Genomic DNA, 27,915 nt, shown 5'->3' with positions numbered 1-27,915 from the left:
ACTGTACAGTTCGTTCGGAAGGGGAGGGAGGAGAGGGCAGCCAATAATCCTCTGGGCGATGGTAATAACCCTTTGGAATTATTTGAGAGGAAAAAAGTTTCTCTTTTTTAAAGGGAATATGTATAGGAATATCATCCTGGTGTTTTTAATCGGGAGCTCTGCTTGGCAAAGCCAATATACCTTTTTGACTGGGTTCCCCTGCAATGTGAAGTGGGAACAGAAAAATTTCTGTCATTTGTCAATTTTTCACTTAACTAGACTAAAACCATTGATATTTGTTTTTTTTCCCTTTCCTGCCAGAACTGTATAGCAATTCTGCCTTTTTGAAGCTTATATTTAATACTGATAATGGTTTCTCTCTGTTTGAAGAGCTGTCCCCTCATTACACTTTTTAGTATTGCTCTTTCCTTTCTTCATTTATCAACATTATTAAACAAAGGATAGAAACAGTAGTCATTAATAAAATAACAGGGTCATTCTGAATACATTTATTATTCTGCTTACTATTAAAGGAAAGAGCTGTGCTTTTTTTCACCTACCAGAGCCAAAATTGCTATAATAAAAATTGATCTTTTGTACTACATTCTCTGGGGTCTCATTTATTCTAAGATATCATGTAGTACACACTGACCTATTTTTTTTAATTCATTATATAATTTGTCTTCCATGTATAAAACTAGATAATTTCAGAAGTGCTAAGAAAAAAAATATGTCTTTTTGTGGAGAGAAAGGATTGTTTTGATAAAAATCTAAGTAACCATAAAGGTAAAGTCCAGAGCCAGTCTTAGTCTTTTTTCTGTTCAAACAATGAACAAACTTCTCAGTAATGCAGAGCTGAATATTTTAAAATGAAAGAAGATGCAAAGGAGAGCAGAGCCTATCATGAAGCATCTATTAGCTATTTAAAAAAAAACTACATCCAAAATTCCACGAGTCTAGCGCCAGTCTAATGATTTTGATTCCTTGTCAACTAATGTAAACTTTAATTATTCTGTTACAAACATACATGTTGATTTGAAAATTATTCCCCAGAGCTGGTACATTAATAAAAGAAAAGTGTTGGCCCTTAACTTTAGGCCGATCATGCTGTAAGATTAGAAATTGCTGTTTTTGTGCGTTTAATCCAGTATCTTCACATTAATGTTAAAATTTTAAAAGAGCAATATTTGAGAGCTTTATTGACATTATTTAAGTATGTGTAGTTATAAAATAGTTCTTAACAAGTTGTAATGCCTTGCTTTCTGCTACAGTGTTTCTATATGGGAGAAGTATTACGAATTTACTCTCAATAGTATTTCCATTTAATTGGGTTAAAGAAGAATCCTAAAGCTGTTTTGGTGCCTGATATCTGAATCAGTTTGAAGCCATAATTTCATTAGGAATGCATTTACTTATTCATTTTCCCTTTTGTATCAACAAGTTATTAATTTATACTTTTTTAATTATTTGTATTCACCAAAAGCTTAACATTTCTGAGATGTGGTGCCAAGAGTTCTAAAAAAAAAGACTTTCTGCTCATGGGACTTAATTTAATTTATATATTCTATTGTTCTTTATAACACAGTAATTGGATATTTTGTTTGTTTGATTTTGTGGTGAAAACCGCATCATATTTATGCATATTAGTTGGTTGGTTTTTGTTAGATTATCAGTGCAAAGAAGATGGAGAAGGAAATTCTGGCCCTCATCTCTGAAAGCTGTGCTGTAATATCATTCTTAAAACAGTTCACGTCTTCCTCAGTAAGAGTCATGGGGAATGGTGGCCAAATATGGTGGTGGAGACAGAGAAGCCAAAAAGAACCCAGTTGCTTGATTCAGGGGAGTGAACACACTGCCCCCATCTCTTTCTCAGTTGAAGCCCTTCCACTGTGGTAGTATCCTCATCTTTTCTCCAATATTATGTAAAAGCTGGTTTGTTCAAGTGGGAGTTAGGATACTGACACCTTAAACCAGGATTTCCTTCTGATCCCTACATCTTGAAAAGGTAACTGACAAAAGAGCTAAAGTGCTACAAAGGGCATCCCAAATGATGAAGGGATGGCAGCAATTTCCCTATAACATTGTTTGAGATCATTTGAGAAATTAAATATTTTAATAGCCAAAGAACAGTGATAGAGGCTTATGAAATCATATGCAGTATGAAAAATGTGAATAGGAAGATACCTTCTTTCATAATGTTAGAATTCTCCATTGAAACTAAGTGGGGAATTCAGGACAACGGGGGGGGGGGAGAGGGGGGCTTCTTTATGTACATAAATAAATGGGAGAGACCCTGTCAGGAGATGTGGAGATGGCCATTGACCTCTACTGTATAGCATTAAGCTTGATGGGGAATTAGATTGATGGGGGCATGATTATGTCCTAGATTTGTCACAGGAATCTAGTTGGCTACCATGAGTCAGAATGCTGGGCTAGGCCTTTGCTTTGATTGGCCATCGTTCCGTGAATCGTTAACCCCACAATACATTCAAAATGCCTGTTCAGATTTTCCTGGGTATTGCTCAGTTGTGGAATAGCGAGCAAGCCCTCACCTTTCCCATTCAGCTTAGCTCTCTGCAAACCACTTGATTTAGAATCTTCCCCTCTCAAGCCTGCAGCACATTGGCTTCCGGTTGCCCTCCGGGTGAAATTCAAGGTGCTGGTTATCACCTATAAAGCCCTACATGGCCTGGGTCCGGGGTATTTGAGGGAACACCTGCTGCCGGCATCAAACGCCCTTCGCCCAGTGCGCTCCCACAGGGAGGGTCTGCTCAGGGTCCCGCCGGTAAGAGATTGCCGGCGGGTGACACCCAGGGATAGGGCCTTCTCAGTGGGGGCGCCTGCCCTCTGGAACCAGCTGCCGGTGGAGCTGAGGACTGCTCCCGACCTCCGATCATTCCGCCGGGGCCTGAAGACCTGGCTCTTTGAGCTCTCGGGCCCAGGCTGAGGAGACATTCATTTTAATTGGGGTTTTTAATAGTACAGGGTTGATTTAATATTTTTTAAATTGGGTTTTAACTTTTGTATGGTTGATTTTTAACTCCCTGTAAACCGCCCTGAGTCCTCAGGGAAAGGGCGGTATATAAATGCAATAAAATAAATAAATAAAATAAATAAATAAAGACTGCCTGCTGATGGTAATCCTGCTGTAATCAGGGAGATTTTTTTCTCTCCTCAGTTGATGACATCAATAGGGCTAGGACAGGGGTAGGCAACCTCGGCTCTTTTAGGACTCATGGACTTCAACTCCCAGAATTCCTGAGTCAGCATAGCTGACTCAGGAATTCTGGGAGTTGAAGTCCATGAGTCCTAAAAGAGCCGAGGTTGCCTACCCCTGGGCTAGGAGCTGAGACCACTCCTCATATGCTGAACTGACCATGTTAAATGGTAAAAATTGAACAGGGTTATTGTTGGAATGCTATTTAAAATTAGTCGTTGCAAATTAAGCAGCTTCAGGTTTGTGTGGTTCTTTTTGTTTTTGTTTTTTTTAAAAAATAACCATTCCATAAGAGACTTATTGTTGCTGAGTTGATAACTAGGGACAAGTCAGAATTCTCAAGCTTAGCATCGTGCAGGGATACCCCGTCATTTCTGCTTGATCTTTTCTGCCGGCAGGTGTAGCCAAAAAAAACCAACAACCAACAAAACCCTATTCAGCTCTCCTCTCCTCTGCACTTCCTTATCATCATATGTACGCCAGGAATTCTCACACAGCCCTTTTCTCAAAAGCAAAAATCAAGAAATATAGTTCTTGGTTTATTATTCTTGCTTGTTTAGAGAGAGGCGGCAGCAAGAATGTTTTATCTGATATCATTTTAGGTGGGTGATCTTCAACTCTGCTTCAAGGGTGAAGGCTGCAGGGAAGGAACAAAAGTGAAATGAATAGGGTAGACATATATGCAGAGCTACATTTTTTTATTTTCTGAGAATTTTGGGATGTTTTAAGCTATTGATGGAGTCACTGAAGCAGTAGGTGTGAGCTTAAATGGACTCCAGAAGATGGTAGAGGACAGGAAGGCCTGGAGGAACACTGTCCATAGGGTCGCGATGGGTCGGACACGACTTCACAGCTAACAACAACAAAGCTATTGATTGATTTAACTATGTGACATCAAGTTATTGTCAACTCAGGCACTATATAGATATTCTCCATATTAACCTACAAGCCAGGAGGCTCTTGTTTTTCTATGCTGCCTTAGGCACAAAGCTTGGGGGGGGGGGTAATTTTAAGTCAATCATTCTTTCTCAGTGCTAGGAAGAAGGCAAGGGCAAGGCGCTTCCCAAAATCTTCCCAAGAAAAAAATGCATTACTTGTCCAGGCAATTTCCATGAGTCAAAGCTGACTTGAAAACCTATACACAACAAAAAAATGCAACCACTTATTTTAGAGGTTCCATTTTCAAAACAGCAGGAACATATATTGCTGGGTTTTGGCAGTGGCTGTCAGTGAGATTTCCAGGGGTTGCAAAAAAGCATTTGGAATCAGAGCCATCCCAATTTGTCAACCTCTTTAATTGGCAAACATACACTCCCTCTATATTATGCAAAATCAATCAGATGTTTTTCAGAATTTTTCTGTGTCCCTCAAGGGAAGGTTGAATTCTATAACTGGGAAGATTTAAAGAGCATTTACAAATTCAATTATAGCAGACAAGGTAATAAAGTTGCTTTTGGACTGGAATGTTTTACTGTGTATGAACAAGAGCTTTTAACAAGAAACAGAACACTGTATCTCCTTTTTTCCGAACTGAGCAGAAAACAAAACCCTTGCAGTGTTTTGTCACAAATGTTCCAAATTAGCTGCATTCCAGTGCGATAAAAGTTGAATTGTTTTTGGTGTTTTCAGGCGTGGAATGTTTTTAAAAAAGAGCTTTTTTGTTGTTTGTACTCCAGATGAGGTGACAGTCCATACTTACTGCAATTGCAGCAATGTACAGAAAATTGGCTCAAGGAATTATAAAACATTAAACACATTAAAAAGTGTCCATAAATAGCAAAATCAGTTAACAAAAAAACCTTTTAGAATTCCTGCACATTATCAAAATGTTCAATGAATAGTATTTAAATCTACATTTTTTAAAAAAAATACTATTATCTTTATATTTACAGCTCTAATAATATGTTTATTTGTTGTACTCAGTCTTCTTTAACTTGTAATTTTTTGCCTTTTATTCCAGCCATAGAACAAAACCTTGTTAATTTCAAGTTTGGAATACTTATGACAGCAGTTCTGAGGTCAACTGTTCAACCTGAGATGTTTTACACATCCCTAACTGAAAATGGCCTCCTGGAAAACTGGTTGCTTGCTGATTTATTTATTCATTTGACGTTCATTTAAATAACAAATAAATCAGTGCATATGGTTGCTCATAAATCATGCAACTCTGTGTAGCTAATTTTTAAAGCAGTAGGAGAAAATATCAACAAAAGTTAAAAGCTAGTCAACAAAACATTTCAATGAGTTAGTAAGTAACCCTTCCAACTCCCAGACCATGGAGCATGTCCAGATCTTCACTGCCTTGCAAAAGGCCAGCGGGATATGAAAATACTGGACATGGAAATGGAAAATGCTAAACCATGTCTCTAGTTTTGAGTAAGCTCACAGGTTATGATCTCTGTAAACATTTATTCAGATAAAGATAATAAGATAATATTTTATTGTTATTGTAAGGTATTAACATACATTATTCCAGAAGCCACATAAATAATGAATGCAGTTTCATCAGCTTCCTTTAACTTCCTATTTTAAAAAAAAGATCATTGGTTTAAGCAGCCACAGTTTTAATTAATAACTGGAATAACTGGAATTTTGGAAGATGCAATAACTTTTAGGTCAAATAGTAGACTAAATAACAAACGCTTCTATTAAGTAAAATGTTAAGAGGCACTTTGTAACATCAAACTTGCTTTTAAAAGATTGCTCAGTTTTTGAAAAGTTTTCTTAGAATTGAATCAGTTCAAAACAGTAAAAGGGTCTATTTTTCTCATAAAACAGATGTGTAATATTTTAAAGCTGAGATCATGTAAGTTTTCAAGAATTAAAAATAATGGAATTACCGGTATACGGATTATCCATTATTTTCCATGAGTATCTTAGGGCATTAAGTGCAGATATTAAAACAGATTTCTATGCAAAAAAGGATCCCAAAACATGCCAACATTTTTGGTAGGAGTAAAGAATCCTCTTAAGTCCAAAAGAAGATGAATTCTGAAGAAGCTGGAAACTGAAAGTAAGATGATTGCCCAATGACAAGCTGAAAGTATGAAAAACTAAGTCACCCTGCTCAACTCAGTAAAACTTACAGGATGCCATTGCAATAAAAAGGGTATCCTATTAATTCATTGAAAATAATCTTTAAGAATAAATGTTAACAAAGCCTCTCAAACCAACCTTAGTGTTAGAGTTACTGTTAATCAAATTTATTTTAACCCTAATGTAAAAAAAATGGACTGGATATAAGTACAAATCTCAGAGCTATGAAATTTTCCTTATAAAGTGAGGAATATGAAAGTTCAAGATTAAAGTCATAAACAAATTATACTTGTTTAAATTGTTGCTACAACCTATTAATATCAAATCTGTCTTGAAACTTTTAATAAAATAAAGTTTGGAATATAAATATTCTCTCTAACATATCAGATATTACTTGAATATATTAAAGCCTTCTATTCTGTCCCCAATAGTGTAATTCTTTTAATGTTTCAATTATACAAGACAGAGATTTTATGTCATTGGCAAAAGAGGAGTGACATTTCACATAATACAGTATCACATTAGTGAGGATATGAATGAGATGCACAAGTAATAATTTTTAACTTTCTCCTCTGAGAAATTAATTTTAGCTAGTAGTTGCCTTAAAAATGTAAATAATTCAGTTTTAGTTAAATGTTTTAACAATATCCCATATAAAAGACAGTAATAACAAACAAAGCAGTGAGTTTTATAGGAGTAAAGCCTTAACTTTTAATAACATCTGTATTACATTAAGTTATTATATATATATATATATATATGTATGTATGTATGTATGTATGTATATATATATATGTATGTATGTATGTATATATATATATGTATGTATGTGTATGTATATATATATATATATATATATATATATATATATATATATATATATATATATATATATATATATATATATATATATATATATATATATATGGTAAAGGTTCCCCGCACATGCATGCTAGTCGTTTCCGACTCTAGGGGCCTGTGCTCATCTCCGTTTCAAAGCCGAAGAGCCAGCGCTTGTCCGAGGACGTCTCCGTGGTCATGTGGCCGGCATGACTAGACGCCAAAGGCGCACGGAACGCTGTTACCTTCCCACCGCAGTGGTCCCTATTTTTCTACTTGCATTTTTACGTGCTTTCGAACTGCTAGGTTGGCAGAAGCTGGGACGAGTAACAGGTGCTCACTCTGCTACGCGGCACTCGGGATTCGACCCGCCAAACTGCCGACCTTCTGATCGACAAGCTCAGCGTCCTAACCCACTGAGCCACCGCGTCCCATATATATATAGCACACCTCCACCCACAGAACACACCCCCTCTGGCAGTTTAAAAAAGAGGAACAAACAGCCACATGCTTCTCCCAGAAGAAGGAAGCAGAAGCCACCAGCCTGATGATGACGGATGGGATTCCGTCGAAACGTCGACCCTACACCTTTAGTTCTACGCGGGGAAAAACCCAAATAACCAAAGATCCACATACGAACACCTGCGAAAACCTCAGAAAACAAATATATATATATATATATATATATATATATATATATATATATATATATATATATATATATATATATATATATATATATAATTACCACAAATCCAAGAATAGAAATTGGACAGTGGAGTGTTATAATCTAAAAGAGGAAACAAAGTTTGATTCAGATCATTCCAGCTATGATATGGTTTGCTGACTTAGTACATAGATACTGAAAACAAATATGGATTTGTTCTAGAAAAGTGTGATCCAGCCATATATATTTAGGACTGCCGCACTTGCTCCTTGGGACGGGAGGGGGGGGAAGGCTATGGCAAAGTTGTGTCTGACTCTTGGCGACTTTATAGGCAAATGCTCTCCATGCTACCCTGTCAAGCACAGCTTCTTTCAATTTTTGGTTGTTCAACTTTGTATCACAGTTGATGTTATCATGCCACCATTTTCTTGCCCCTTCTTGTTCCACTAACCATTGCTAGCATTTTTGCCTTCTCCAATGAATTTGCATGCATGACATGGCCAAAGTAAATCAGATGTAGTCTTATGATTTCAGCTTCTAGTGATGGATCTGGTTTTATGCAATTTAACAATTTAAGCAGTAATTTACGCCAGCACCACAGTTCAAAGGTGCCAGTTCTTCTTTGATCATCCATTCTTAAGTGTCCAACTCTCACACCTATACATCGTTATAGGGAAGATTATTGCTGTAACTAACCTGCTTTTTGTTTTTATAGCAATATCTCTGCTTTTCCAGATCTTATTCTTATTCTGTGGCAAACTTAAAAAGCATATTAAAAAGCAGAGACATCACCTTGCTGACAAAAGTTCGTAGAGTCAAAGCTATGGTTTTCCCAGCAGTAATGTACGGCTGTGAGAATTGTACCTTAAGGAAGGCTGAGAGTCAAAGAATTGATGCTTTCAAATTGTGGTGTTGGAGAAGACTCTTGAGAATCCCTTGGATTGCCAGATCAAATCAGTCGATCCTAAAGGAAACCAACCCTGGCTGTTCTTTGGAAGGAGAGATACGAAGCTGAAGCTCAAATACTCTTGTCAATTGTTTAGCCTACAGCTTTAAGCACAGTCTGGAACTTGTTTATACTTACATTTCAAAGTGATTTTTAGTTATGTGGGAAATAGAGGTTCTTAAAAAATTCTCTAGATATATAGCAGGCGAGAATTTTCTTTCAGCTTGGAGCTAAAAAATGACAATTAACAGTTTAACATTTGTCTCTGCAAGTGAAATATAATATATGGAAAAGGGAGGTTGACTATTTTCTTGTTTCCTTGATGTGAAGGCTTTTCCTTATTGAAAGATATCCAGCTGAGAAGTAAAAAGGCATGTCATACCCCACTTGTCACACTTTTGCTGAACTTGGCAAGTAAGGCACCAGGAAGTGAATCAGAGAAGGGGGGGTTGAATAAAATTCCACTTAGATGTGGAAATCGTTTCTATCATTAGAATCTCTAATGAATAAAATTGCAGCAAGTTCAGTGTCCCAAAGAAAATAAAAAATAGGTAAGTTTGACAGTTTCCTATAAATTTTGGCAGCAGTCGTGTAGCTGTCTACTATGCAAAATGAATAATAATAATTAACATGGTAGGAACTTGTCATTTAATTAGTGGAACCTAACACCATATAATGTGTTGAATGGTTTTGCTATCAAATAGTTCTACCCATGTTGAGGGTAGAGAAGCTTATACTGTTATTTTGAAAGCTGAACAACAAAAGGAATTAATATTACTTCAAAAGATCATCCGATTGCTATAATTTCCTTATCTGCAATGCATTCTCTGTGGGACTGTTTCCAAAGATGACGCAGAAATTTTCATTGGTCCAGAATAGGGTGCTCATTTGGCACTGAGGCTATAATTACTGCTTTGGTCACAGTATGCTTTTCAGCCAGTACAGTTACTGGTCATTACAGAAGAAGCCAATCCTGGATATTTACATCTGTCCATCCCAGCAAGATTCAACCCACCTTCTACCAACCCACGCCCTGAGTCTTCGGAGAAGGGCAGGATATAAATGGGGGGCAGGGAAAGCCAGTGATGCATCTCAGTGACTATAGCCACAGTCTGACTAGTCTCCTGAGATGTAGAATGTCCCTAACCTGTTCTTTAGGAATTATTCTGCACAACAGTCAAGCAGTAAGGGTCACATGGGTTGCCTTTAGGTATTTAGGTTTTTTTTACATTTTATATTTTAATGTCATTGTTTTCGGTTATTGTGCACCACCTGGATAAAAGGAAGCAGGCGATGTATCCTATAGTGTACAAATATATAATTTTCTAGAACTGGTGACTCAACCATCAAATTGTGATATCCAATAATGAGAATAATTTGTGAGATGAGATATGCTTGTAGTATCTCCATAACAATGCATCTCTCCCTCTCCCTCTCTCTCTCTCTCTCTCTCTCTCTCTCTCTCTCTCTGTGTGTGTGTGTGTGTGTACATATGTTCTGGCATAAATGTTCTTGGGTACTTTTGTTACAAAACATTTACTTTTCTGAAGGGAGGTAAGGTGGTAATAGATGAGGATTCTAGAAATCTGAACATTTCTCTCTTACATTAAATTATAGAATATCATTTTTAGGATTAGTGGACTTTTATCTTATTATTTTAGATTGACTAGTTTTTCTTTTTTTGTGTTAAGATGATGTTTTGGGAATATCAGTATGTGCACTCCACCCTGTTCCTGGTTTTTTAAAAATTATTTCATGACCCATTACAGTCATTTTCATTTATAGCAGCACTTTTATTTTATCTCACAGCTTGTGATTTACAGTATTTATGAAGGTGGAGTGTACTGCATCAATTCACCTTCCATTTGTGTGTTGATGTGGCATTTATATTACATAGGAGTAATTTTTTTTCTGATTTTTTTTCTTGTATCACCAGTGCACCTATTCCATTCTTCCATCGCTGTGCTCCTGTGAACATTTCCTGCTATACCAAGTTTGCAGAAGCCCTGATCACCTTTGTCAGTGACAGTAGTGTCTTGCACAGGCTGATTAGTGGAGTAATGACCTGCAAAGAGATTATATTGGGACTTTGCTTGTTATCACTAGGTAATTTTTTTTTCATTCTTAGCTATTTCTGTAGTATTGAACAACTTCTATCCCCACAATATGAAAATGACGCATGCTCATTATTAACTCGTACAGTATAGGAATCTATTCCAAAAAATGTTTCTTATTCATCTTCTGACTTAAATGCTTTTTAAAACATGTGTGCATTGATTCTCCTTATATTTAAGTAACGTGGAGATTTTAACCTATGAAAGCTGAATTATTTGAAGGTGCAACGTTGCATTTTCATTGTGGTAGCTAAAGAAATCTAGCTATATAGATATATTTATTGCTATATACAGTTATATAGCTATATAGCTTACTTAGCGATAAAGAACCATACATAAATTGCTCTAGGCTCATCAGATAAATACAGCTGCAGGTACATTAAAAACAAATTAAAAGATTAATCCTTTACCCTAAAGTAAATGTCAGGATTGCCACTACTTTAATGCAAATACCCAAATACTATTGTGTGCAATAAAGGGAACTTGACTTCATTTAGTAAAAATTACCATTCATTGTTAAGAAAGAAATCCTGGCTTTTATATAGAATAACTCAGCTAACCAAATAGTAAATAAATAAACAGGCAAGCATGTTTTTGTTTTTCCAATTGAAGTATTCTTTCACTTAAAATGAATTTAACTGATGAATTTAGATGAGGATGAATAAGTGGAAGGAGGCAATATATCCATGGACACTTTTCACAGGTCCCAAATTGGCCTCTTTGGAGGGGATGCTTTGAAGGATCTAAAGAAAGTTGTTACAATGAAACAATGTAACAAAGTGAAAGAATTAGCCAAATGCAGATAAGAATACATAATAGACTGCATCCAAACCTGAATATTATCTGTCTGCGCATTCTGGCATGATTATAGTGCGATAAGGACTCCATAATGAAAGCAATGCAGGCTTATTTGTCTATATTGACATTATTTTGTTCTTTTATTGGCAACAGTCAAGAATTCCCACAGCTATAAAACATTACATCTCCCTAAAGTTCATATTTTATTTCAAATGTTTCAGGGCAAAGATTTGGTATAGTTTTAATTAGAATTAGTGTGCATAATATTGTGGAATTAATTAGCCGATCTTTCCAACACATAGTTTAAAGAGTGCAGTCCTAATGAAAAATTAGACTTATAGACTTGATTGTTAAAGTAAATATGATGATAATAAGAGACAACTGTCCTTGGTATGGTCTTACATTGAGCCAATAGTTTTGAATGAACAATATTCATTAAATATTCCTTATAATACATAACACATACACACACACACACACGCACATCAGATGATAATAAGATTTAGGGTTATTTGCAATAGCTGAAAATCCATAACTTTCTCAAGCTATTCATTTTGGGATAATGATAAAACACCTAGCAGTGTGATAATTACATTTTTTTTCATCAACATAGTAGATTGAAAAATACTTTTTAATCACTTGAAAGCCTTTACCTCTGGATATTTATGTCACAGTCAATGGGAAATGAATATCCTCAAACTTGATGAATATTGATAATCTCAGCTAAAGTTAGCAAATGAGCACAAGTGTATAAGTTAATCTTCACAGTATCAATGTTTGCTTAAGTATATTAAAGATCACATTTAGGAAACTGTTCACCTATGCGTTCCTCAGTTTGCTGATACTTGCTAATATTACATATTCATTATCCTGCAATTTATGTTTATGTATTTATGGGTACTTGGATGCGCATTCATACATAATGTAATAGAATTCATTACTTCTGATGTTAATTACATTAAAAGTAGTATCCCTACCCAATGATACATGCAGTCCAGAAGGAGTTGCAGCTTTTCATGCTCTTCTAAGCCGCCCTATCTGTTGTTGGTATTTTAGATATGTTTCAGTATGAAACAAAATACCACAAACAATATAGTGAAAAGGCAAGACTTTCACATTCCAAACAAAGCACTAGATATGTAAGAGTTAGCTCAATGAATTACCTGATCAAACTGAAGCATAAAATAGTACGTGGTTCTTCTCACAGTTTTACATCCTTACTCATCCTTGACATGATGTTAAGCATGTGTGTCTGCATGCAACTTTTTGGGTTTTGCTCATCATGAGTTGTATGATGCTTTTGCAACTCATGATAATAAATGTGCTGTTCTATCATGTCATTTAATCTTTTGTTGTATGTGCCTGCATCTCTTTATATATTATAGGTGTGTATATATAAACACTGGTACCTAATCTGTACATAGGCTTGTTTTATTTCATTTAGAACTGGAAAGCTGAATAGAGTAGCTTAACCTGCACATTGTTGTACAGAAAAGTTAAGAATAAACGCAAAAAATAAATCTCTAATTTTAAATTATATTACTGCAGCCATTATTTTTGGGTGTTTGTGGCTTGAATAATTAACCTGTTTATTCTGTTTTGTTTCTCTGCAGTGCTTTCCATGATTTTGATGGTGATAATCAGATATATTTCAAGAGTACTTGTCTGGATCTTAACAATTGTTGTTGTTTTAGGCTCACTTGGTAAGCAAATAAAAATATCCTGTCTCCTCAGATTGCATATGTGTGCCCTTTTCTCTTATGTTTAAACCATTTTGCTATTGTTTCATCAATTTTTTCAAAACCATTCTCTCTGCTTTATGATTATTGAAATAATCAGAAAAGGCCTCCACTTGCATGCTTTCTTTATCATGTGATCCTGGCAATAAAGTAATGAAAGGGATAATTGTTCAAATGTTAGTTTAAAGGCAGTATGTAATGGCCAGCACAATGAAGAAGATCATTGGTGTTGTTTTATTGGAAAGTAACCCTGGAACTGCTTAACTACCATCTGAAAAGCAGAATAGGCTTTTTTTATTATTAGTCTGAGATACAGGATATTTCCAGATAGCATTAAGAACAAGTTTGGGCATTACATTTGCCAGAAGAACCTATCCTCAAAACAAGTTTACCTTTTGCACTGCAAACCTTAGGACTTAAAATAATGATTTCATAAGTTTCACCACAGTCTACATCGATGTTATTTATTGACAAGAATGGAGCAGTGACTTGTACCCTGGGATGAGAAACATCTCTAGTTGTTCCTTCAACCCTATCCATTTACACTGCATTGGAAGAAAGGGGGGGGGGAATTCGAAACAATAAAATAGATGTTCTTACCTACTTCACATTGCCGCCACCAAATCACTCCCTGTCTCCCAAGCCATTTTTATATGCCAGAAGATTTGGGGGTGGAAAATACTTGGTAGCAGTTACAAGTCAAACTAGATTTTGTGGGGATGGCTCAGTATATATGGTAAGTTGTTCTAAAATATGGAAATATGTGTATTGGAAGAGAAAAAGTGATTTTTCAAGTGTCAAAATACATTTGTTGGTATTTACAATTTATATATCCATGAATGTGAGCCCCTGTCATCAAATCTATAGAATACTGTCCTTAGTTGGAAGATAGACTCCATACATTTGAAAGGAGGAGGAGAAAACAAGACCAAACATAGATTATAAATTATATTAAAGCTTTAATACATGCATGCAAATTAAGCAGTGCAATTGATAGAAATAGCATTTGATACTCAAAATTGCAAACCGTATTTTATATGTCTTATCTGATGGACCTCACATTGTGGTTTAATAGAAAATAATGGTTATTTCCATGTTTCATATCAGCGCATAGGTAATTCTTCAGACATAACCACTTGTTTAGAAATGACCATAAAGAAATGGAGTCCACTTCAGAAAACATCAATAGAAGTGAATGGGTATCAACACAATTTGTTCTTGATTAGACTATGCATAATCTTCACTATCTTATTATATGTCTCTCATATATTTCATGATATCTGGGCTTCCAGTTAAAATTGGGATAGACATTTCAGTCCTGTTTGTGATGTGTTGTTCTAAATCTGTTAGACTTTAAAACTAAAAGCATGTCATTTTGGAGATTATAATGAGCTGTCAATATGTTGTTCCAGTTTTCCTAAATATTACAGAGCCTATTTTCTTGTAGACAATTAGAAATAAAGTGCTTAAAATGGTGGCCAAAGAAAAATTATGTATCAAATCAGAGTCTAAAATTAGAGCATTTATGAACTGACATTTCACTGCTTAGTAAATTGGCAGTTTCTTTAGCTGTTGCATATGATCCAACTAACCCATCTGCTGAAAACGTACAATTCAGATGAATGAATATTTTTATTATGGTCACTGGCCAAAATTTGAAACAAACAGAGAAAAATAAAGTAAAAAAATAAAACAAGATAAAATATTATAACGGATGGTGGATACATCTGAGGATAAAAGTTTGCCTGCTTTTGTAGGCGTTATAATTTAGCTATGTTCAAAGAGACTGAATCCTATTGATATGATAACAAAAACAAAATTTCCCAAGTGTTTTATCAGATAAGGAATTATAGGTAGGTTGTTGAGTGGTTACACAGTATACAGGGGAAGTAGAAAGCCTACATACCCCTGATAAAATGCCAGGTTTTTGAGCTGTTAAAAAAAACCCAATCAGACCAAGATAAATCCCTTCAGAATTCTACCTTTACTATAACATATAAGCTGTATAATTCAGTTGAAAAACAAACTGAAATCTTTTAGGGGAAAAAGTAACACTAAAACACACAATAGCATGGGTACATAAGTGTGCCTATCCTTAAAGTATTGCTTTATTGAAGGGCATTTTGATTTTATGACAGCATTCAGTCTTTTAGGGTAAAAGCCTGTCAACATGGCGCATCTTGTCTTGGAAATCTTTGCCCACTTTTCCTTGCAAAAGCACTCCAAATCTCTCAGATTGCAAGGGTATCTGCTGTGCACAGCCTTCTTCGGGTCACCCCACTACAAATTTTTAATTGGATTCAGGCCCAGGCCCTGACTGGGCCATTCCAAAACTTTGGTCTTCTTCTGGCAAACCCATTCTTTTCTTGATTTGGAAATATGCGTTGAGCTGTTGTTATGCTGATGGATGAATTTCCTCTTCATAGCCAGCATTTTAACAGAGGCCTGCATTTTAGGCCTCTGTTTTGTACCAAACGTTTTGTACCAAAATTCACTGATCTTTGGAACTGTTCATAATTCCCTCCACCTTGACGAAAGCCCTATTTCCAGCTGAAGAAAAGCAACCCCCAAACATAATACTGTCACCGTCAAGCTTCACTGTGGGTATGATGTACTTTTGGAAATGTCTAGCGTTGTTTCTATGCCATACCTAATTTTTGGAATTATGGCCAAAACGTTCAGCCATGGTCTCTTCAGACCATAACTCATTTTCCCACGTGCTTTTGTCTGACCTGATGTAGGTTTTTGCAAAATGTAGCCAGGCCTGGGTGTTTTTCTTTCTGAGAAAAGGCTTCTGTCTTGCCAACTTACTCCATAGTCCAGACATGAAGCATACAGGAGATTGTTGTCACACATAGTTCACAATCAGTACATGCCAGAAATTTCTGCAGTTCCTTTAATGTTGCTGTGGGCCTCTTGGACAAGTTTTCTTGGGGTTTTTTCCATCAAGTTTGGAGGGACATCCAGTTCTTGGTCCTGTCACTGGGGCGCCATATTTTCTCCACTTGTTGATGATTCTTCACTGGGTTCCATGTATATCCAATGCCTTGAACATTTTTTGTACCCTTCTCCTGACTGATATTTTCTAACAATATCAAAGAGCTTTGTAAGCTCTTTGCAGACCATGACTTCCACTGTAAGAAGCAACTGAGTAAATGTTAGAACAACTGAACTTTAATTGATGGTATGTGTGTACTGACTACCATTTATTATCAGTTTGAATGTGACTGTTTAATCTTTTTTTTTTTATTGAAAAGTTTTAAAATACATTTTATCTTTAATAATCCCCCCTCCCCCCCTACCTATCCCTCCCTACCCCTCCCCCCCTTTCCCCCCTCCCCCCCCCGACTTCCCAGAGCTAAGTACAGGGTATAAAAACAAAGAACAATCATAAACATCCATATGCTACGAACAATAAATTCTTAAATCTATCACTCTCTAGCTCATATAAGATAACTACAAGCAATACTAATATTTCATATAGAAAAAAGAGAAAATAGAAAGGAAGACTTATTCAAATGCTAAATGAAACTTTTTAGTCCCATATTTGTTCTGGATATATTCAATCCATTTTTTCCACTCCATAATATAACGTTCTTGCGAATGATCTTTCAAATAAGCCGAGATCTTTGCCATTTCTGCCAGGTCAGAAACCTTTAAAGTCCATTCTTCTATAGTCGGCAGTTCCTCCTTCTTCCAATATTGACCTATTAAAAGTCTTGCTGCTGTAATTAAATACAACATCAACTTAGTGTCCACAACAATAGCATCTGTAATTATACCCAACAAAAAGAATTGCGGACAAAACTTTATCCTTTGCTTGAAGATCTTCTGCATATTCCACCAAATTTTTATCCAAAAAGCCTTGACCTTTTTACAGGTCCACCATATGTGAAAATATGTTGCATCTTCGCCACCACACCTCCAGCATTTTGGCTGATAATTCGAGTACATACTTGCAAGCTTTTTAGGATCTAAATGCCATCTATAAAACATTTTATAAAAGTTCTCTCTTAGGTTTTGAGCTTGTGTAAATTTTACGTTCCTCACCCAGATCTTTTCCCACGTGTCCATTGTAATAACTTCTTGGATGTTCTGGGCCCATTTTATCATACAATCTTTAACAAGTTCTGTTTCTGAGTCAATTTCTATCAATGCAAGATATATCCGTTTGATATGTGCTGGACCCTGATTTCTAATTTGCTTTATCAAATTTTCATCAGTCATTGCAAAACCAGTTTTCTGATCTTCTTTCCACCTGGCCCGTAACTGAGTATATTGAAACCAAGTTTGAACAATCTTCTCATCTCGCAAGAGGTTATACGATTTTAAACACCATACACTTCTTTCCAAGCTTAAAATCTCCTTATACGTAGTCACATCATGTTTAAAACCAACATTTATGTTTTCTATTGCGTGTTTTGGAATTGCCCACAATGGCATCTTACAGTCTAACTTATGTCTGTACTTCTTCCAAACTCTCAACAATGCCTGTCTTAAAATATGCACTTTAAACACATTATCTACCTTCTTATCATACAATAAATATGCATGCCAGCCAAATAACAAGTCGTGGCCCTCAAGATTTAATAATCTCTCTTGTGTCAAATTAATCCAATCACTTATTCCTGCTAACGCAGCAGCTTCATAATATAATTTAAGATTGGGCATTTTGAGACCACCTCTTTCACGAGTATCCTGCATAATTTTAAGTTTAACTCGTGGCCTTTTTCCTGCCCAAACAAATTTATTGATACCCCGTTGCCATTCTTCCAAATTAGAATCTTTCTTAAGAACCGGTATCATTTGAAATAAGAATAAAAATTTAGGCAGGACATTCATTTTCACTGCTGCGATTCTTCCCAGCAAAGACAATTGCAATTTTTTCCAACTCTCCATTTCTTTTTGAATTTTTCCCCATAATTTTTCATAGTTATTTTTATATAACTTTGTATTAGAGGGTGACAAAAACACCCCCAAATATTTGACCCTTTTAGCAATCTCAAATCCAGTTAATCCTTCTAAAAGAGCCTTTTGCGATACTGTCATATTTTTGGCCAGAATTTTAGTTTTTTGTGCATTAACTTTAAATCCAGAAACCTTCCCATATTGCATTATTATCTCCATCAGGTCCACAACAGAGTTCTCCGGCTGGGTCACCGTAACAACCAGATCATCTGCGAACGCTCTCAATCTATAATCCTGATCTCTAATTTGTATACCCTTAATTCTTTCCGAATTCCGTATTTTTACCAGTAATATCTCCAATGTTAACACAAATAGTAAAGGCGATAACGGACACCCTTGCCTTGTGCCCTTCTCAATATTACATGCTTCAGTCAAACTATTGTTAACTATTATTCGGGCAGTTTGTTTTTGATATAATGCCCTAATTGGTTGCAAAAATTTATCCCCAAAATTCATTTTATCTAAAACTTTCATCAAAAATTGCCAATTCAATTGATCAAAAGCTTTTTCAGCATCTAAAAAAATTAGCGCCGCAGGGATCTGGTTGTTCCTTTCCAAAAACTCTAACACATCAACTATATGCCTCACATTATTTTTCATTTGCCTACCACTAATAAACCCAGTTTGATCCCCATGAATCACCTGTTGCAGAACCCTCATCAATCTGTTAGCCAACACCTTAGCAAATATCTTGTAATCTGTATTTAAAAGTGATATCGGTCTATAGTTTTTTACTTGAGTAGCATCTTGATCTTCCTTCGGAATCAAAGAGATAAAAGCAGTTCTCCAAGACGGAGGCACCTTTCCCCCTCTCTGAATTGTCTGGAACAGTTCCTTTAACGGCTTTATCAACTCCAATTGTAAATTTTTGTAGTAAGCCGCAGTCAAACCATCCGTACCTGGTGCTTTATCCACCTTCAATTCCTTAATTGCTATAAGAATTTCTTCTTCTGTTATCAATTGGTTAATCTCCTCTTTTTGTGCTTGCGTAAGAACCGGGATGCTAGCGTTCTCCAAATATACATCAATGTCTTTTTCATTAATCTTCTCCTTAGCATATAATTTAGAATAAAAATCCACAAAGGCTTCCTTAATAAGATCCTGCTGAAACACAACCTTTCCCTTATGTTCAATTTTATCTATATTAGAAGCCCTTTGCTTTTTCCTTAGTCTGTAAGCTAGCCATCTACCTGGCTTATTAGCATTGCAAAAAGTATTATGCCTGGCAAACCGCAAATTGGTTGCCACTTGATCAGCCATCAATTTATCAAATTGTCCTCTTAATAGCTTAATAACCTCCTTAGTCTTCACATCCAATGGGTTCAAAATTAAGGCCTTTTCTTTTTCCCTAATTTCATTCTCCAATCTTCAATAGCCCCTATATCTTCTTTGGGCCGCGCTCCTCCCACAGCTTCACTGTAAGTACGCTTTGAGAGTTCCATAAACTTCTGCTGGTCTTGCTCTTGTACTTGTCTTGCTCGTCTTAAAGCGGCACGCGTCAACCTCTGCTCTCCAGCAGCAGCCGATGAAGCTATAATTTGATCCCCTCCAGCACCATTCTCCTCTGTCTGTCCACCTTCAGCCTCTTGAGGTTTTCCCTCTCCAGATCCCTTTGCAGCTTCCAGGAGTGATAGAGGGGTTGCTTTTAAAACATTGCTGTAGAAATCACGCGCCTGAGTCACAGTAACCAGACGATATCTTTTACCTTCGTGCATCACCACCAATCCGACTGGAATCTCCCATCTGAACTTAATATCACGTTGCTTAAGTTCCTGTACAAGAAATGCAAAATCTTTCCTTCTCCTTAAAATCTTTGGAGGAATCTCTTTTAGAACCAGGACTTCTTGCTCAGCAACCACAACTTTAGTATCATAAGCAGCTTGAATAACTTCATCTCTAGTTGCTCTCTTTGTAAAATAGACCACCACATCTCTAGGTAGCTTCCTCTGCCTTGCAATCCATGAATTTACACGAAAATTTTTATCCATGCATCCCTCTATTTCAGATGCTGGCTGGCCCAATACTGCTTCCAAAGCCTCAGAAATCAGCTGCTTTAAGTCTTCTTTAGGATTCTCTTTTAAGCCCCTGATTCTAATAGCATACTGCATCTGATGGTACTGGACAAGGCTCAATTCTCCGTCCATTTTATCCCTTAAATTTTCATTCTCCAGTACCTTTACTTCTAATATAGAGTTCTTTTGACTAAGATCCTCCACTTTTTCATCCAAACGTTGCACACATTCAGCCACGCTTTCAACTGTAGACAAAATGTCTACCCTCATTGCACTAAACTTCTCTTCCATCCTCTCCTCCATTACATTAAACTTCTCTTCCATCCTCTCCTCCAATTTCTCCAGTTTCTCCTCCAGCTTTGCCATCTTATCATCCATCATTTCTGACATTACCTGGGATTGCTTTGCAAAGGCATCTTGTAAGTCCTTAAGCGTCAATGCCACAGGAGGTGCAGGAGGAAGCAAAGCTTGCAACGATGTCTGTTGCACCGGGGAAGTTCCCGCACTCCGAAGAACTTTAGAGGAAGATTTAGCCGCCATCTTTCCCCACTTTCACTTGTTGCGTACTTTCACTTTAAAGCTATAAAGTCCATTGAGCTAGGGAGTAAAAATAAAAATCCACTTCGCCTTGACCTCCTGTACCGCTCTGCCTGCTCCTTATTACTCCAAAGTCTTTCCTTCTGGCAGGGGTGGTCGCTAACGCCTGGCTCTGCTCCAAAAATCCCGGAGCAGAGACGCTGAGCAGCTCGGAGCAACCCAGGCTTCGGGGGGGCTCAATCCTTCAGCCGCCCAAGCTTTCAGCTCAGGCGGCCCCGGAGAGCTCAACCCCTACCTGGGGCCTCACCCCCTCCTCTTCTCCCGAGGAGGGGGCTTCAAATCCACCTAAACAGCTGATCAGCGCTGTTTTCGGTGGAAAAACACAGCTGCGAAGCGGACAGCCCGAAACGGCTGTCTTCGGCGCCGCGCCGCCACCGGAAGTCGACTGTTTAATCTTGAACACAGCCATATCTCTACTTATAAGAGGGTTGTAAACACGCAGAATAATAAAACTTGGTCTTTTTTAAAAAATGTCTCAGAAACCTGGCATTTTAATTGATTGTGTAGATTTCTATAGTTTTAACAACTCCTTGTCCATAGGAGCACAGTCTTAGCTCATAGGGGAGTTTTTTTGTATTGGCACTCCAAAACTGCTGTGAGGAGAATGTTAAAGCCAACTACTAAAGTTAGTGCTCTTCAGAATTTGGACACAAGTTGTGTGGTGTTAAGTTTCTCATAGGTTTGTTAAAAAGGGACTTGACTGTTGAGAAATACGTTCTTAAGTAGAGCAGACTGGACCTGTTGGGCTTCCAAGTCTTTGATACATTGTTTAAATGTACTGAGTGCACTTCACAATTCATCATTTGGAAAGCCTCCATGGAGAAGCCTGAGATGTTGATGTTTTTGTAAGATACTCCTGAACCATATTAATTTATAATTACCCTCATTAATGGAAGAACCCAAATCTGTGGGGGGGGGGAAACTATAACTTCGACCATTGTGCTGTGATATAGGTCTATGAATCTATTTTGATTAGATAGTTTTGTCTCCCTCCTTAATACTGTGTTTGGAATACAAGGGGCTGCGTGGAATATAGCCCTTAGGAATTTACATTGGATTCTCTTAAGAGGACTAAAGGAAGTGTAAAGTCCTAGTTTGCCACTAAAAAAAGTAGTTGTGTATGAACCTTAGATGAATAAAGTTTTGCTGTTGCTGGGATGTACCGTGCTGCTTTCATGAAGAAAAAAAATATTATTATTTATTATTAATTTTATTTATATACCGCCCTTCTCCCGAAGGACTCAGGGCGGTGAACAGGGCAAGCATAAAAAATACAGAGTTACAAAAGTTAAAAAAGGATTAAATATATAAATTAAAAATATGAATTGCAGCCACTGTTTTCTAGCAATTTGTATCACATAATGTTAGTGTGTCTTGCATTTGGTGTAGCTGTGGAAAACCATGCACAAATATTTAGAGGATTTCACTTGTTTTGATATTCTGGTTATTTATCCTGCTGGTGTATAGTTAATATCAAATTAGTATCTGTTAATTTTTAAATGAAGCAAGAAAAGTCCTTCCAGATCAGAGCAAAAGTTCATTTAGTTTGGGAACTTGGTTCCAGTTGTGCCAGCCAGATATTTTCCAAAGTCCCATAGCACACCGCTTTATCCATTTTACTGCTAGAATTTTCTTAAGCACTGAAATTTATCTCAGAATCTATGAGAAAACAAGCACAAATATCTTAAATTGCTTTACAACTTGGCTAGAAGAAAAATAAGGGTTGACTTATTTTCAGTGTTTCAACCTTCACATATGTTATGCCTCCTTAATTAAGGTATTATCTTTTTTGGATATCTAGTTCAGCCTAGTTAGCGACAAATGATTTCCTGTAATGGTGGGCAGTTTGCTCTGACAAGCAAAAATAAAGCAGAGGATCACATGAAAAGGTAGTAACTATTGTTTCATCCACCATTTTAAAGAGGGTACAGTATATATTTAGCACTCCAGACTACTTACCCAGAATTAAAGCAATTAGAAGATATGGATGGCAGATCATAGACTGCCTACCACCTGCTTTAACAATAGTTAAAACATTATTTGAATTCTAAAGCTACTAGTAGGAAAGTTTGATGCCTAATTTAAGATTTCAGTCATGGGTTTGTCTCTCTTTCCAGTCCTTTTTGAGGAAAGATTGATTAGCTCTAATTGTCATTGTTGTCAACATGATGTTTAATGGTTCTTTATGATTCAAAAATGACTTGCATTCTGTTCCGGGAAATCATCCCTCTAAGTTGTTTGTGTACATATAATTATCTCAGAGATAGGAAGCCTTTCAGGTGGGGGGTTTGGGGTGTTGAAAGTGGGTTGGGAGTGCTCTTGCACAAGGCTGTCGTGGAGGAAGCTTGTGTCATAGAAAAATCATTGCTATGGTGGAAATGGCAAGTCACAAAACATCAATATCAATTTGGTTAATCATCAAAGTTTACATAAAGATTTATTAAGCAGAATGAGGTTATTGGCAATGATTAGAAATCAGACCAAAATATTATAGTAGTGGCAGAAAGTAATATTTATATTGCAGAATGATTTCACATTGATGAATTCAGGGAGTTACACTTCGTGGAGTATAAAAGTTCAAAAGTGAGGAAAATTATAAGGCATAGTGATATAAGCTGCAAAATTAAAACATTTATGTAGATTTTCCACGCTCTAATTGCCACTGTTTTTAATTGCCACTCTTTTGGCACATGCACTGCTTAAGAGAGGTCTAATGAAATAAAAGGTAGTATTTCTAATATTTTGTAAAAATACTTTGAAATAATAAAAGGAGATTAGCAATCTGTGGTAGTGATGATGATGATGATGATAAAGATATTTGATCCCAACTTTTATATGCTGTATATAACTCTGGGGGCAAACATACCTAATACTCCTGCCTATTTTCCCCAAGACCACCCTCTGTGATGTGGGTTGGGCTGAGAGAGCATGACTGGCCCAAGATCACCCAAATGGCTTTGTGCCTACGGTAAGCCTAGAATTCAGAGTTTCCTGGTTTCTTAAACCAGAACCTGAACAAATGCACCAAGCTGGCTCTCTGATGCTCAGTTGCGACACAAGAAAAAAAAAAGTGTTTATACAATTCTTGAAAATTTTTCAGTATATAGAATATACTCAAAGCAGCTTTTATAAAAATCTGTAAAAACAATAGCAGAAATTTGTTTTTTAAAATTTTTAACGTTTCCGTGTCCTTTAAGATGTAAAGTTGTTGCTTCAGCCAAAATTGTATATTTCAAAGAGAATGGAATAGTTCAATTAATGGCAAACGTATGTATTTGTTGGATGATGGAAAAATAAAATGGGTACTTTTTTTGGGTCATCACAGTCGAAAATCTCAGTTCTAGCCAGTGAAACAGGTGGAGCAAGGCCAAATCAGCATAGTTATTGATTTAGGTTATCTGTTCCTGCTTCATAAAACCATGCCTTTCTTGTCCAATTCAGAGCAAACCCACCCATAAACCGAGACCAGGTTTTGAACTTTGATTTCAGGCTCAGCAAGTAGAGGCAGCAAACAAACAAACAGTGTTTGTGCAGTCACAAGCACATCTCCGCAAAACTCCAAATACACATAAGCTTGCCTGCAAATAAATTGAAAAATGTGAGTTGAAGCGTGGTCAGATTTCAGAGTTTCTGGAAGCAAAAAGCACAAAGGAAATCCAAAGAAGAACAGTTGTTCCCAAATATTTATTGCCAGATAGCAGTGGCTTTTATGTAGTACGTCTTCTGGGTGAAAGGAGGGGAACGAGGTGAGAAAGCAGGCAGAGCATCTTTGGCCTGGTCAGCACATAGAGACTGGACAGTTGCCCTGGATCAGGTTCTTCATCATCAGACTCTTAAGAGCAACTACAATGATTGATTGCAGAGTCAGTGTCGGGTGCGTCATTATTCATTCCCGAGGAGACACCTGGTATCTTCAAGGCAGGCTGCTCAGTACCAGAGTCTGTCAATCAAGCTGACTGTGATACTCCTGGCATAGAAAACTTTACTCTCTTCTAATTATGGAACATAAATAAAGCCAAACCCTTTTTAATTAGTTGTCTTTGGAGAAATCAAAGTACCACTCTGTTCCCATATTTAATGTTAACCCTAGCTTTATCTCAATATGGCCTGGTGTAGTAGAAAATGAAACACTACAAATTATTTGCATGCATATTTTTCCCCCCTCCCTTTTCTGAAACTGATGCGCACTACATTTTTCCCTTTGTGTATACACAGGTGGCACAGGGGTATTGTGGTGGCTGTATGTTAAAATGTGGAAGTCTCCCAATGGCACGCTTACTGATGAACAGTTTCAAATCGCCAAAGACAATCGTCAGGCCCTCCTGATTTATGCCATTGCAGCTACCATCTTCACAGTGAGTATCTGATGGCTGTCAAATTAGGTCATGTGAAAAAGGCCTGTGTAAGGGAGGGTAAAATTTATATGTGTGCCTTCAGTCTTGGCTCCTGGTGACTGCCTGAACAAGTCCCGGCAGTTTTCTTGGCAAGGTTTTTTGGAACTGGTTTGCCCATACCTGCTTTCTAGGGCTGAGAGAAAGTGACTAGCCCAGGGGTAGGCAACCTTGCTCTTTTATGACTCGTGGACTTCAACTCCCAGAATTGAGCTGGCTCAGGAATTCTGGGAGTTGAAGTCCACGAGTCATGAAAGAGCCAAGGTTGCCTACCGCTGGACTAGCCCAAAGCCACCCTGGCTGGCTTAGATGCCTAAGGTATGACTAGAAGTCACTGTCTCCTGGCTTCTACCCTAATGGCTTAATCACTACACCAAACTGGGTCTCTTATCAGGGAAAGTGAGTAATCAAGTATACACCTTTGGGGTTGATTTATTTTAAATAAGTACAAAAAAAAAGAACTGCAAAAGAAAGCATTCTGATAGATGGGACGTGCAGCATACTGGTCATATGTAATCAAGAAATAATATTTCCTTACGCTAATATGGGAAACTGCTTTGAGACCAACTGTTATTAGTAGGTGACTACTGGAATTAAGTTTACTTCATATTATTTTGTGTTGACATTTTTAATTATGTAGTTAAATATAAAAATGTTGGGAGTTCTGAGTAGGAGATATTTTGCCTTATTTCAATAGATACATTTAACCTAAAGTTTATTATGGAATCTCTTTCCTTTTTCAGGTTATCTTACTATTAATAATGTTAGTTATGCGCAAAAGAGTAGCTCTCACCATTGCCTTGTTCCACGTGGCTGGCAAGGTTTTCATTCACCTGCCACTGCTTGTCTTCCAGCCATTTTGGACTTTTTTTGCCCTCATCCTCTTCTGGATATATTGGATTATGGTCTTGCTGTTCCTAGGTATCACTGGTATGTGCTGTGTAGTTTAAGACTTTTTGTTTATTTCTTTGCTTGCAATTCCAGAAAATTGTTGTACTCTTATCTTTATAGATTAAATCAAATCAAATTAAATCTTAAGAATCTAAGAGCCTTCTTTGAAATATATTATTATTATTATTATTATTATTATTATTATTATTATTATTATTATTATTATTATTATTATTATTATTATTATTATTATTATTTGTATACCGCCCTTCTCCCGAAGGACTCAGGGCGTTGAACAGGGAAATACATGTTAAAAAGCAAGAATACAAAAATTAAAAGAGATTAAACAAGATGCCCAAAAACTACAGCAATAAGTTAAAATACATTAAACAACAATAAAACCCAAACCCATCACCCATCTGGCCAGGCCGGCTTGTTCGAACAAGTAGGTCTTTAGATCGCGCCGGAAGGAGCGAAGGTCGGGCGCCATCCGGAGCTCAACCGGAAGACGGTTCCACAAATCCGGCACGCCCACAGAGAACGCCCTCCCCCTGGGGACCACCAGTCGACATACTTTGACCGGTGGCACCCTGAGGAGGCCCTCTCTGTGGGAGCGCACTGGGCGGAGGGAAGTTGATGCCGGCCGCAGGTGCTCCCTAAGGTATTCCAGACCCTTGCCATGTAGGGCTTTGATGCGTTTTGTTTCAATTACCTCACCGCTGAATGACCAGTGATTGCACAGTATACGTACAGATGCAATCAAAAGTATTAGCACCTTTCCATTTTTTCCCGTAGAGAATTCCAATTTGCCTTGTAATAGGTTGAACCTGACACCAGAAGGCTCAAACACATATCATCACTCAGTCTTACTAGGACTGAGTTTGAGATTTTCCTCCCCATCCAAATCACTACAGATAGCCCTGACCTAGGAGCATAACTGAGCCTGGAATTGCAGTCATAAGTCGTTGTAGTCATTAGTCAAGGCATCACCTGATTGGATCCTAGTTTTTGGCATTTTTTGCATCAATCATTAAGCAACTACTGTGGTCATTAAGCAAATCCATTTTCCCCAATGGGTGGGGTTTTTTTGTCGTAAACCAGAAGTAAACACTGGAAACCCACAAAAAAGGTCACAAATCAGAGTCATGTGACCATAGGATGCGGCAAATGACCATGAAGGTGAACCAGTTTCCAAGCACTCAAATGACAACACATGAACCTGGGGTGGGGGTGGGGGTGGGGATGTAGCTGCTGTAATGTTGAAAGTGCTTTGTAAATAGCTCTAGGGAGGTGCATAGTAACTTTGAATGGCTGTTAAGTGTCCGGCTGTAAATCAAGGACTACCTATGGAGTCTCCAGACATTGGGACTTGAGTGCAACAGCATTGCTTGGCCAAACCAGGAACCAAATGGTAACAGAGAGCCAGTGGGTTCTTGTCTCCTAAAGTCCTGGGTGCCCTATTAGTGGAATTTTTCAAGAAAATATTGGATAGTCATTGTCTAGGGTGATATGAGGATTTCTGCACTAGGCAATAGATTGGATTAGAAGACTTCCCAGGTTCCTTCCACCTAACTTTTATATTTTATTTGTACTATTTTTACTAAAATATTTTGCCAAAGGCAGCTTCTATATTATTATTTTACTAAAACCCCAAAACAAGTGTAAGTGTGACTCTTGTATGCAGACATTAAAAGGGCAGCTTTCTCATAGAATTAATGTT

The 27,915-nt window shown here is 37.1% G+C and overlaps 1 protein-coding gene across 2 annotated transcripts in view; it reads left to right on the top strand.

Annotated features, from left to right (window-relative positions):
- Positions 1 to 27,915, top strand: part of SLC44A1 (solute carrier family 44 member 1) — a gene marked incomplete at its 3' end in the record, with an annotated part of 86,690 nt that overhangs the window by 42,604 nt on the left and 16,171 nt on the right. For both annotated transcript variants that reach the window (XM_081315755.1, XM_081315754.1), the window contains exons 6-9: positions 10,622 to 10,791; positions 13,211 to 13,300; positions 25,129 to 25,268; positions 26,048 to 26,234. In XM_081315755.1, coding sequence (XP_081171881.1) covers positions 10,622 to 10,791; positions 13,211 to 13,300; positions 25,129 to 25,268; positions 26,048 to 26,234 — 587 coding nt within the window. The remainder of the gene's footprint in view (positions 1 to 10,621; positions 10,792 to 13,210; positions 13,301 to 25,128; positions 25,269 to 26,047; positions 26,235 to 27,915) is intronic.

This window comes from Vipera berus, assembly GCF_964194415.1.
Source record: "Vipera berus genome assembly, chromosome: 2".
NCBI lineage: Eukaryota > Metazoa > Chordata > Lepidosauria > Squamata > Viperidae > Vipera > Vipera berus.
The sequence above is the reverse complement of the archived record's forward strand: the minus strand, read 5'-3'. Positions and strand labels throughout refer to the sequence as shown.